General features: G+C 36.2%; 1 protein-coding gene across 7 annotated transcripts in view; it reads right to left on the bottom strand.

Moving 5' to 3' along the window:
* Positions 1-12,875, bottom strand: part of USP37 (ubiquitin specific peptidase 37) — an 86,016-nt gene that overhangs the window by 48,010 nt on the left and 25,131 nt on the right. For all 7 annotated transcript variants that reach the window (XR_009055038.1, XM_057744490.1, XM_057744489.1 and 4 more), the window contains 3 exons: positions 8,978-9,075; positions 7,329-7,413; positions 440-601 (listed from right to left, as the gene is read on the bottom strand). Coding sequence is in view for 6 of the 7 variants with exons in the window: in XM_057744490.1 (XP_057600473.1) it covers positions 440-601; positions 7,329-7,413; positions 8,978-9,075 (345 nt within the window). In the remaining variant the exon portion in view is untranslated. The remainder of the gene's footprint in view (positions 1-439; positions 602-7,328; positions 7,414-8,977; positions 9,076-12,875) is intronic.

Here is a 12,875-nt window from a genome sequence, read left to right as displayed (position 1 = left end):
ATTTAAACACTTACCACAGTTTCTGGCACATAACAAACACTTTAGGTAAGACTGCTATTATTGTTATAATTACTATACCATGATCTCATTTTTGTGTGTTTAATAAAAATACAAACATGAAGGGGCTGGGAAGGATATAAATAAAATTAATGTTGAAATATCTCAGGATATGGATGAAGCATACGGGATTTAAGAATATGCATTTTCTGCTTTATGGTAAATGTTTTATATATATATCAATATACATTTTTTCAAAGTTCAAAAATTAGAGACCAGCTAACGGACTGACCTTTATAGATGTGATAAATCTTTAATAAGTGAGCAAATATTTGAAAACTAAAATTAACATGACTCCTTTAATCATTTTTTTATACCAAGTAAAACATACTTCAATTGAATCACTTTATAAAAAGAAAGCAAAATAAAAGAATTTACCTACCCCTGAAGTTGTTGCTGTTGGTGAGAGGAAAGGGGCACTCTTGGTTTGTTCCAGCCAGTGTAATCCTGGTTACACCTCAGTTTTTTAACAGAAAGAGGAGCTGGCTGAGGAAGAAATCCCAAACTTCTTTTGGCAGAGGGAGTTTGGCTTGAAATATTAGTCCTATAAAAAAGACAAAATAATGAAGAAGCAAAACAATTCTGAATGCTACTTTTTTCCCCTAGTAGATTCATAGACGTCAATGTCTAGGAAAAAGAATATCCTAAATTTGAGGACATATCAGTAATAATGATCACTTAGGAAAAATTTTACAAATGTAAATCAGCAAATCTGTTGATAGGGAGCTGAAGAGGCATATAACACTATACCTACTTAACCTACAATCAAAATAATCCAAGTTGGGACTTCCCTGGTGGCACAGTGGTTAAGACTCCACGCTCCCAATGCAGGGGGCCTGGGTTTGATCCCTGGTCACGGAACTATATCCCACACACATGCCGCAACTAAGAATTCGCATGCCACAACTAAGGAGCCCATGAGCTTCAACTAAGAGTTCACATGCCACAACAAAGGAGCCTGCAAGCCACAACTATGGAGCCCGCTGGCCACAACTAAGACCTGGGACAATTAAATAAATAAAATGAAATAAAATAAATATATATAGATATAAAAAGCTACAGTGATGGGGATATGTGTATAAAAACAGATGACTGAATTTGGTGTAGCCCCCCCCAAAATAATAAATCAATAAAAAGAAAAAAAAAACTACAATGATATATTATATAGCACAGGGAAAATAGCCATTTTTTTTTAAATCCAAGTTAATGGCTTGAGAAAAACTAAACGTAGTTTTACTTTTTTATTTGCTTTTATCCACTTAATGACTATCATGCATTAGTTTACCTAGAAAACATTTAGGCAGTGAACTTTTTCCACTATTACACAACAAATATTCTTACCCAATCTCCTTGAGAACTTACTCTAATTTATATGCTTAGCAGTGAAAATGTTAGTATTTTTCATTTACATTTTAAATTTTCCTAGATAGTGACTGTTTTCCATAAAGGCTGTACCAATTTATATTTCCCCTTTCTTCACATGGTCTCCTTTACATTATCATCACTCTAATGAGTGAAACATGACATAACATCTCATTGTCATTTTATTTTATATTTTTCTGATTACTACCGAAGTGGAACATATTAATCTTTTCTTTATTTCTCTGTCTTGTTTAAGAATCATTCTGTAATGTAAGGTCAGAGAAGTGTTTTCCTATGTTTTCTTTTAAAAGTTTAAAATCTTGTTTTCCCTCCTATTCATGTCTTCAATTTGCTTAGACGTTTACTTTTTGCGTCTTGTAAAGCAGGAATACGATTTACTTTTTCATTAATTAATTAATTAATTTATTTATTGGCTGCGTTGAGTCTTTGTTGCTACACATGGGCTTTCTCTAATTGCGGCAAGTGGGGGCTACTCTTCATTGTGGTGAGCAGCCTCCCCACTGCAGTGGCTTCTCTTGCTGCAGAGAACAGACTCCAAGTGTGCATGCTTCAGTAGTTGCAGCACATGCGCTCAATAATTGTAGCTCATGGGCTCTAGAGTGCAGGCTCAGTAGTTATGGCGCACGGGTTTAGTTGCTCCTTGGCATGTGGGATCTTCCTGCATCAGGGATCGACCCTGTGTTCCCTGCATTGGTACGCGGATTCTTAACCACTCCGCCACCTAGGAAGTCCCTGATTTAGTTTTTTATAAGGAAAAACTAATTGTCCCTGAACAACTTTCTGTCTGCTTAGGCAATCTGTTAGCCAGTGTTTGGTTTTTTATTAAAAAAAAAGAAAGAAAGAAATAGAATATAGAAAAGTATATGAAAATCAAATGTGTAACACTGTAGTACCAGATGATGACAGTGAGGGAGGATGGGGGTATTAGGCACAGCTTGCACTTTTTGTTCAATTTTGCTGTGAACCTAAAACTGCTCTAAAAAATAAACGTTTATTAATTAAAAATCAAGTGTGGAGCTTAACATATTTTTTTAAAGCAAACACATGTAAACAACCATTAATGTCAAAAACCCTCAGTGCCCCTTCCCAATCACAACCCCATTCCTCTACCCTAAAAGCTATCATTAGCTTTCTATCAGTTTTATTCCTTACTATGTACTCCCACACACTGTAGTTTGGACAAATGTTAAGGTATATCTGTTTTCATCCTTTTGCTTTCAACCTTTCTCCATCTTTACACTGTAGTTGTCTTTTAAATAGCATATAGATTATTATTCTTCCTTTAAAATCCAGCCTTTCTGTTTAACTGAAACGTCTGATGTATTTATATTTAATATCATTACCGATTTGGATTAATAACTTAATATCCTTGTCTACTAATTCTATCATATGTGTCATTTCTGAGTCAGTATTTATTGATCAATTCTTCTCTTCCCTATGAGTTGTATTTTCCTGTTTGTATGCTCAGTAATATTTTCTTGGATGCCAGACATTGTGAATTTTATCTTGTGGGGTGCTGGGTATTTTTTATTTCTATAAACATTCTCAAATTTTGTTCTGGGGTGTGGCTAGGTTAGCCGGAAACAGTTTTGATCTTTTTCAGTCTTGCTTTTTAAAGGTTTGTTACATGGGAGTAGAGCAGCAATTCGTCCAGGGATAGTTTTTCCTCACTAACGAGGCAAGACCTTTCTTAGGCATTCAAACTGCTGCTACTAGGAACAGGAACTATGCCTGGCTTTATGTATACTCCAAGTATTATTCCCTTAGATCCTTTTGGGTGGTTCTTTCCCTGACCTTGACTAGCTTCCTCACCTGCATATGCTGCTCAGCACTCAAAATGAATACTCAAGGGGACCCTCTGCAGACCTCTGCAATTCCTTCTCCATGCAGCCTTCCCCTCTGGTACTCTGTGCTGTGAATTCTAGCCACCTTGGCCTCCCTGGACTCCCAGCTCCACTTCCTCAACCCAGGAAGAGTATAGGGCTGGCTCTTCATGGTTTCCCTTCCTTGTGTGGCAACCTGGAAACTTTCACTAGACAGCAAGCTGAGGCAGTCATAAGGCTAATTTGTTCCCCATCTCTCAGGGATCACTGTCCTTCACTGACTCATGTCCAATGTCTCAAGACCACTGTTTCATACAGTTTGTGCAGGTTCTTAGTTGTTTCTTGAAGGAGGGTAATCTGGTCCCTGTTACTCCACTGTGGCCAGAAGTAGAAGTCATATTTAACTTTTTAATATGTTTAAGTTAACTATGGCCTCCTTTCATACAAAAAAGGAACTTAAATGTTTTAATTTCCCTGTACTCTTCTCCACCTCTTTATTTCTTATTGTATAGTATTTTATTAATTTTTTGTTTTTAATTCTATCGTATTATCATTTTATAAAAACTAAAAATTGTATTTAGATGCATAGATTAAGCCTGGAAGGATATTAGTAACAGTAGTTGCCTCTTGAAAGAAAATGAACAAGTAGGAGTTAGAAGAGATTTACTTTTCACCGTATGCACCCTGTAACTTTTGAAGCTTCTACCATATGCCCTTATTACTTACACAAAAGAATAAGTTTTAAAGGTATTTAATTTTTAAACATGCTTAAATTTTTTTTGCTTACTAATTTTTCTTACTTGTACTCCTTCCTTTGTTCAGTTTTCTTTTTGCTAAATAAATTCTGTCTTTGTATATCTAAAAACAGCAATATTTATTTGCATTCTTTTTTTTTAGTTGTTTTCATCTTTTGAATTTAATAAAGCATGTCATTCTTAGTTGTTTTTTTTTTTTTCGGCTGTACTGCGCAGCATGTGGAACTTTCCTGACCAGAACCCATGACCCCTGCATTGGAAGCACGGAGTCTTAACCACTGGACGACCAGGGAAGTACTGTCTACATTCTTGCATTAAAATTTAGCTGGATATGGAATTCTTTGATATTATTACTACTGTGTCTTCTGTTCCTATTGTTGCTAATGTTAGTCTGTTTTGCTTTTATAGATGATATTTTTCTGTTAGCTTTTAAATTTTCTTTACACATCATCTTCTACAATGTAGATTAAAAAAAAATATATTGGCTGTTTGGCATTTGTTAAGGCATTTCAATGTGGACTTCCATCATTTTCATCCATTATTTCTTTGACAAATTCCTTGCCTTTATTCTCCTTAGTCTTTTTTTCCCCCCCAAAATGCTGTTAAGACATGGAGGGTAGGCCAAGGAGCCCAACATAATTCTCTTAATTTTATTTACATTTACCATCTCCTCTCTGTGCTACACCCCATGGTTGTGCTTTTTTTTTTTTAAAGCTCTTTATTGGAGTATAATTGCTTTACACCGTTGTGTCAGTTTTTGCTGTACAACGAAGTGAATCAGCTGTATTTATACACACATCCCCGTATCCCCTCCCTCCTGTGGCTCCTTCCCACTCTCCCTATCCCAGCTCTCTAAGACATCACCCATCATAGAATCGATCTCCCTATGTTATGCAGCAACTTCCCATTAACTATTTTACATTTGGTAGTGTATATATGTCAATGCTACTCTCTCACTTTGTCTCAGCTTCCCCTTCACCTCCCACCCCATGTCCTCAAGTCTGTTCTCTACAACTGCATCTTTATTCTTGCCCTGTCACTGGGTTCATCAGTACCATTTTTTTAGATTCCATATATATGAGTTAGCATACGGTATTTGTTTTTCTCTTTCTGGCTTACTTCACTCTGTATGACAGACTCTAAGTCCACCCACCTCACTACATATAACTCAATTTCATTCCTTTTCATGGCTGAGTAATATTCCATTGAATATATGTGCCACATCTTCTTTATCCATTCATCTGTGGTGGGCATTTAGGCTGCTTCCATGTCCTGGCTATTGTAAATAGTGCTGCAATGAACACTGTGGTACATGTTTCTTTTGAAATTATGGTTTTCTCAGGGTATTGCCCAGTAGTGGGATTGCTGGGTCATATGGTAGTTCTATTTTTAGTTGGGGTTTTTTTTTTTTGCAAAGGAAAAAGAAAAATTGTTATTCTCAGACAAAATTGTCCTATATATAGAAAATCATACAAATAATCTATTAAAAATTACCGGAACTAAAACACAAGTTCAGCATGTTTGCAGAATACAAGACCAGCATAGAGAAATCAAACTTACTTTTTATATACTAGCGAGGCAAAATCTGAATATGATATAAAGAAGATTTCATTTACAATAGCATCAAAAAGAATAAAATAGCAATCAATTTAACACAAGAAGTATAATATTTAGACATGGAAAAGCTTAAAACACTGATGAGAGAAATTTTTTTTAATCCAACTAAATAGACTATTTGTAGTTTTTTAAGGAACCTCCATACTGTTTTCCACAGTGGCTGTACCAATTTATATTCCCACCAACAGTGGAGGAGGGTTCCCTTTTCTCCGCACCCTCTCCAGCATTTATTGTTTCTAGATTTTTTGATGATGGCCATTCTGACCGGTGTGAGGTGATACCTTATTGTGGCTTTGACTCGGATCATGCATTTTTGATGTGCTTAGTAGCTGTCTCAGAGTGGACCTCTAATCTGACCTTATACCAGGGGTTCAGATTTCTTGCCCCTATGCAGGTAACACTAAAGCAGATGCCAATCATTGCAATTCCCATTTTTGGGTATTTGCTCTCTGTTCAGGGAGCATCAGGCAAGCAGCATATTTATGGTTCCAAATGCAGGTAGTTATACAGAAGTCTTTTGCCTTTGTTTACTAGCACAGAGAACGGTTCTAGATACTCAGCTCCACGTAGCTTCATGTAAGAAACCAAGTTCTAGTCTGGGGTCATGTTCAGTTCCAATCGCAAGTTGGTTTTGAAGACCCAGCCCTAAATACTTGACTCTAGTCTGTGTTTTATATGTGCTTTATGGCTTCGGCCTTTACTTAATATTAGTTTTCTCACCAATGTGGAAATTTTCACCTTATCTTTGAGTGCAGCTTTGCATTAAAAAAAATTTTTATTTCCTCAATCATTCCTATGTGCAATGAATATGCTCATTCTATTATTGTGAGAAGAAATTTGTATTGTATGTAATAAATCACTGGAAAACCAAATTTAGTTGTTGTTTTTTTAACTTAGATTCCTTTAAGATTCTTCTAATAAGCAGAAATATATCAAGCTTCCTCTCTCTCTCTTAAGTTCAAATAACTTAGTTACCACTGCAATCATAAAGTGCTTGACAGATACCACCCAAGGCTGAATACACCTAAATATACAATACCAAATTCTTTAATTCACCTTAATCATTTAAAACAAATAATTCAGATGTTTTTACCACTTTGAATTAAATTCTAGTAAAAAACAAAATATGACTTAATAGGTCATTATACAGCATATCTATTATACACCATTATCCTCACTTTTTACATTTACCATTACCCTTCTGTGCAGTATTCCATGATCATGCCTCCTTGACAAGTGCTTAGCAGTTGTCATATATTCATACCCAATAAAGCTCAAAAAATTTAATCTATATCTCTAGAATCAGAAATTAAATTTCTGATTAGCATTTTCCAGTAAAAGATACCCACTAATGTGAAATTTTTGCTTTTTAAAGAAAATGCCTCAACTTTTGGTAGGTAGCTTAACAAATACACAGGCAACAAAGGCAATTTTAAAATGCCTCAAACGAGAGATTCACAGCCTGTGGCCTCAGTACAACTCTTCCTGGACATCAGTTTATCCATGTGTTGAAAAACATAAAAAAATAAGAGTTTGAACTCTAAAATGTCATGAATCTATAATTCTCATAAATTTTGTTACTTTAAATTAGGATATTCCTTTAGAGCACAATGCACAGCCCATGCCATTACTTAATTCATCATTAAGAAGGAAGCTCTTCAAGTTCTTCACAAGGCATATAACCAATGCATACCTGTCTAGGTTAGTGCTGCCAGGAGAGTAGTCCTTGGATGCAGCTCTGCTACCATAAAAAGATGATGACTGCAAAGGTAAAAGCCCTGAAAAATGAAGAGATACAGGAAAAGTTTAATTCCTAAATCAACCATTCAAGTTCATTTAATAATAAAATTATGCATTAAGTCTGTCTGTATTTAACTCTTTTTTTTTTTCCCCCCTTTTCATTGAAGTAATACATATATAATGCATGTTAAAAGATCAAACACTGTGGAAAAGGTTATAACAGGTTTTAAAAGAACACTCTCCAGCCCTAAAGCTCCACAAATTTTGCTTCCAGTTTCTAACCATTTTTTGAAACCTAGTTTTTCTGATTTCCTCCATAACATTACATAATGTTTCTAATATTTCTTGATTTATTCATTTTAAACAGTATCACCTGACTCCCTTTTTGAAAAATTAGTAATAATTTCTCATTTACATCACCCTTACTCTTGTTCTCCTCTCTCCAACCAATTATCAGTTGTGTTATTTTATTACTTTATTTTTTTGGCCAAGCCATGCAGCTTGCAGGATCTTAGTTCCTTGACCAGGGGTTGAACCTTGGCCCATGGCAGTGAAAACCTGGAAAGCTTTCCAGTGAAAACCTGGAAAGGCAGTGAAAGTCCTAACCACTGGACCACCAGGGAACTCCCCGTCAGTTGTGTTATTTTATTTCTACTGATTAACTTTGCAATTTTAACACACTTAAACTTTCTACCTTTTGTTCCATGAACCTTTTTATCCCCTGACCACTTCCTTCCTTCTCTCTCTCCTCTTCCACATCAACTTTTGTAAGATGTACCTTAACAGTATTAAGGATTATTTTATCTTTAGGTATTCTGCTTTCTAACTATAGGTTGACTGTAAGAGCTGAAAACCAATAACTGGAGTTTACATAATGTATTATTATTTCAGAGGTAAGAATTTATATTACAGATACTTCTTTCTGTAGGAGTCCAATGCTACAACTCTGAACCACTAAAAGGAGACCATTCCTAGAGTCCTGACCAAATGAATTCTCTTAAACTCCCAATTTATCTAAATCATGCTGTATTTTAGCTTGCTTCAATTTAATTTCAAGTTGAACACAATATTCAAACCAATACCAGACACCTGAGTCTCTAAGGAGTTTAGAAGATCAGAGAGATATGTTAAGTATAGGAAATGCTAATAAAAATTCAGGAGTAGTCTAACTTCTAGTTTTTATAAAAACAAGGAACAAGTGAGCTTAAACAACTGCTTTAGGCAATAATTTCAAGATCTTCTGGAACTTCTAATAAGTAGCAACACTGATGAACTTTAATTTCAACCACTTTAACTGCCTGAATTCATTCCATGGTCCAGGTATTTTGACAATGAAAGAATTTAATTCTAGGTAGTTAGATAGGGGGAAAGGAAAAGCTTAAATTCCTTGCAAGCAAAATAAAAATTCCCTTATAGTTATAATATTTAAAAAGATATTTTAGCCAAGTACTAGATACTAACTGGTACCCGATAACTAGTAGTGAATTACACAGTATTCGTGAATAATGTACAGAAATATCCCCCAGTTTAGGTTTCTATTTCCAGTCTAATATAAATCATCATACAATAAATCAGTATCTTATACAAAGACCAAATACTTACCTGATGTCCTATTCTCTTCTGACTGTTTCAAACTCAGCTGTTTCTCTCTACTGCTGGTTAAATACTTTCTTGAAGGATCTGTCATAGCCTTGTTGTTCCTACAGTTAATTTAATTCAAATATATATACGTATAAAGATACAATTCTTAATTTTAAACAACTGTCATTAGAAATTTACATTTCAATTGCCAAATTCATTGATTTGCTTGGAAGTTAGGATACAAGGTGTTAATGCCTTAAGCAAATGAGGATCATAAAAATAAGCTTTTTATTTCCTAGTCAAAAGCCAATTCAATCATAACCCTGATAATTAGGCAAAAATGAAGGAGTATTTTCTTTACACAAAGGTCAAACCAGAGACAGCAAGATTATATAGGTTTCCTTATCCAAAAACAAGGTCAGATAAAATGATTCAGCTACTAAGACCAAAAGAATTAAGAACTAAGCTAAAAAACTAAAAATTAAAATTAAAAAAATTTTTAAATAAAATTTTAAATAAGTAAACTGTTCAAGCTTGATACTGAAGAGGTTTAAAAAGTAAAACACACAAAATCCAAAATGTTCTTATAGTTTATGTAATTTGAAATACTATTTACTAAATATCAACATTTCAATTCACAGTTATTCACAGTTATAAAAAGTGCCAGTTTTGGGCTTCCTAGGTGGCTCAGTGGTTAAGAATCCGCCTGCCGATGCAGAGGACATGGGTTTGATCCCTGCTCCAGGAAGATCCCATATGCCGTGGAGCAACTAAGCCCATGTGCCAAAAAAAAAAAAAAAAAAAAAAAAAAGTGCCAGTTTTAGGAGAATCATCATGAATAAAGCCTGCAAGCAGACGATGTAGATGTTCCACCCAGATTCCCTCTGGCCCCATTTTTGTGTCCTCTTGTTCACACCAAGTTAGGTATTTTGTTTGTTTTCAATTTTTTTTATATTGGAGTATAGCTGATTAACAATGTTGTGTTACTTTCAAGTGTACTGCAAAGTGATTCAGTTATACATATACATGTATCTATTCTTTTTCAAGTTCTTCAATTTAGATTTTGTTTTTCTTTTTTTTTTTAATTTTTTGATAGCTGATACCTAGGGTTCTTCTTCACAGGATTGTCCTTAAGCTACCAGAGAGACTTTGCCTGCACTCGCAGAGAGTCACAAATAAGGTCAGGTGCTAAAGTATAGAAGCCCAGCTCCCTTGCCTTGGATTAGAACAGTTTTAAGGTGAAATTCATACAACAGGTTTTCTCTCTGGGATTAGGATGAAGCCTGACCTCTGCATTTTTCATGTCAGAGATCAGATTTTTGTCTGAGATCATACTCATTCTTTGTTTCCTACACTTCAATATCTTGCTTCCTCCACTCCCTTCCTGGGTATGCCTTAGGAATAATTCCTAAATAAATCACTTGCACACTACTCTCCATTTCAGGGTTTGTTTCTGGGGAATTTGATCTATAACAGTTAGGGCTAGAACTGGGTCTAGGAAGCACACTCTAAGGACAAGATTCTGGAATTGGATCAATTGTTTGGCAATGGTAATAGGAATTCCATTGCTGGTGGTAAACTCTTCGCTATCCTATAGTGTTACACCACCAAGATTTTTCACCTGTAGTAAACTGGGCTGGGATAACAGAAGAGAATATGGCTCATGCAATCTCTCCAGCATTTGAAAAACGTGGTAGAATGCACAATGGATCTTGCTGGGGTTATAAAAAAGTTCTAAAACTGGATTATGCTGACAGTGGCACAACTCAATAAATTTACCAAAAATACAGAATTATACATTTAAAACAGGTGTTTTATGGTGTGTAAATTGTACCTCAATAAATTGTACCTGTTTTAAAAAATGTCCCAAATTATTCTCTTCCTTGTACCCAAGCCTCCTATTAAGAAATGCAATCTATTTCCCCATCCTTTAACGAGGCTGGCCTTGTGATTTCCTTTTCCCAAAAGAATGTGACAGACATAACAGTACATAAATCCTGATCCTAAGGCTAAAGGCACCTTGCAAATTTCCACTTATTCTCTTGGAACCCAACACTGCTATGTGAATAATTACAGGGTAACCTGCCAGGTGATTAAAAACAAACAAACAAACATGGCCAATCTGCCTCATCACCCCAACCACTAGACAGTCAACGGCCAGTCATACAAGTAATGCCACCCTGGACCAGCCAACCCCTAGTCAACCTACCAACTGACCACGGATGCATGAGAGAATTCGGCCACAACTGGCCAAGCCAGGCCCAAATAAACAGAACCACTCAAGTGACCACTGACTCATAAGCAATAATAAATAGTTACTATTTTAAGTAGATTGTTATACAGCACTAGATAACTGATACAGTGATATGGGGTAAATAATAATCATGAAGACTATGGGTCATCAAGAGATTACGCAACCAGAGCAAGCTATCATGAGCTGAGTGCTATCATACCCACGAAGCTGTAGGATCAGGATGTTAAAGCAGTAATTCATCATAAAATGTGAGTGGTATATCCAAGTAAACAGGAATAGATAATGAGAATAGACCTATGAGCACTCCGGTGACCAGCTGGAAGAGGAAAAATCCTGTGCCTGATTCATGGATAGATCATCTCAGTACACTGGTACAAGCTGAAAATGAATTGTTGCTGCACTGCAGCCCCCCTACAGAACTGCCCTGAAACACAGAAGTAAGACGAAATCCTCCACTGTGCAGAGTTTGAGAAGTACACCTCATTATCCACTTTGTGTGGAGAGAAAAATAGGTCAGTGGACCCCTGGATAGTGGCAAATGGTTTGGATGGATGGTCAGGGGCCTGGAAGGAGTAAGCCTGGAAGATTCGGGAGAAATGATTTATGGAAGAGGTTTATGAACAGTCATACAGAAGTATGTACAAAGGGTGAAGAGCTGTTTCACATGTTACTGTCCACCAGAGAACTCCACTGAAGAGATATTAAATAATCACTCAGGATAACTTGTCCAGTAGATGCCAGTCAATCTCTGTATTCAGCCATCCAAATACTTCCACAAAGGGCCCATGAATAACAGCCATGGTGGCAGAGATAAAAGCTCTGAATGCACCCTACAGTAGGGGCTCCCTTTCAACACGGCTGGTTTAGCTACTGATGCTGCTGAAAGTCCAACTGGTCAGCCGCAGAGGCTGATCACCAACCTGTGATTGAGTACTAGCCCTTAAGGAAACCAACCAATTGTTTGGTGATAAGCTGATTACATTAGACACCTTCCATCCCAGAAAGGGCAGCTATTAATTGTGGCTGGGATTGCCATATATTTTAGACCTTTGCTTTTCCTGCCCACAGTGCCTTGGCTGCATTGCTATCTGAGGGTTCATAAGAATATACGATTTATTAACAGGAAATCTCACATAACATCATCTTGGAAACCCACTTAACACAAAAGAAAAGGAGGTATATAATAAGTGTATATGATCAAAGGCTCCATTGGTCCTACCACATACCATATTACCTCAAAGCTGATGGCCAACAGCCTTTAACGATGCAGCTTAGAGATGATCTCGTTAGGAATTGGGTGCTCTTCAAGATACAATATATAGCATAAACCAACAAGTCATTACATTTACAGAGCATATATGGGTCTGGAAACCAAGAATTAGAAGTAGGAATGCCTCCACTATCATTCTGGATAACACACTTGGAGAATTTGTGCTTCTTGTCCCCTCAATTTAGATTTTGTGGGTCTAGAGATCCTGATTTCCAGAGGGGAACTTTTTCACCAGGGGGACAGTAAGAGTCCCATTTAAGCTAAAGCTATGGCTGCTACCTATTCATTTTGGGCTTCTCATGCTGGCAGGTCAATAGGCAAAGATAGGAGTTACCATAGTGTAACTGACTGATTATTATAACAGGGCAGGGTTGCTGCTATACAATGAGGGCAGG

The sequence above is a fragment of the Hippopotamus amphibius genome, chromosome 8 (assembly GCF_030028045.1).
Source record: "Hippopotamus amphibius kiboko isolate mHipAmp2 chromosome 8, mHipAmp2.hap2, whole genome shotgun sequence".
Taxonomy (NCBI): Eukaryota; Metazoa; Chordata; class Mammalia; order Artiodactyla; family Hippopotamidae; genus Hippopotamus; species Hippopotamus amphibius.
The sequence above is the reverse complement of the archived record's forward strand: the minus strand, read 5'-3'. Positions and strand labels throughout refer to the sequence as shown.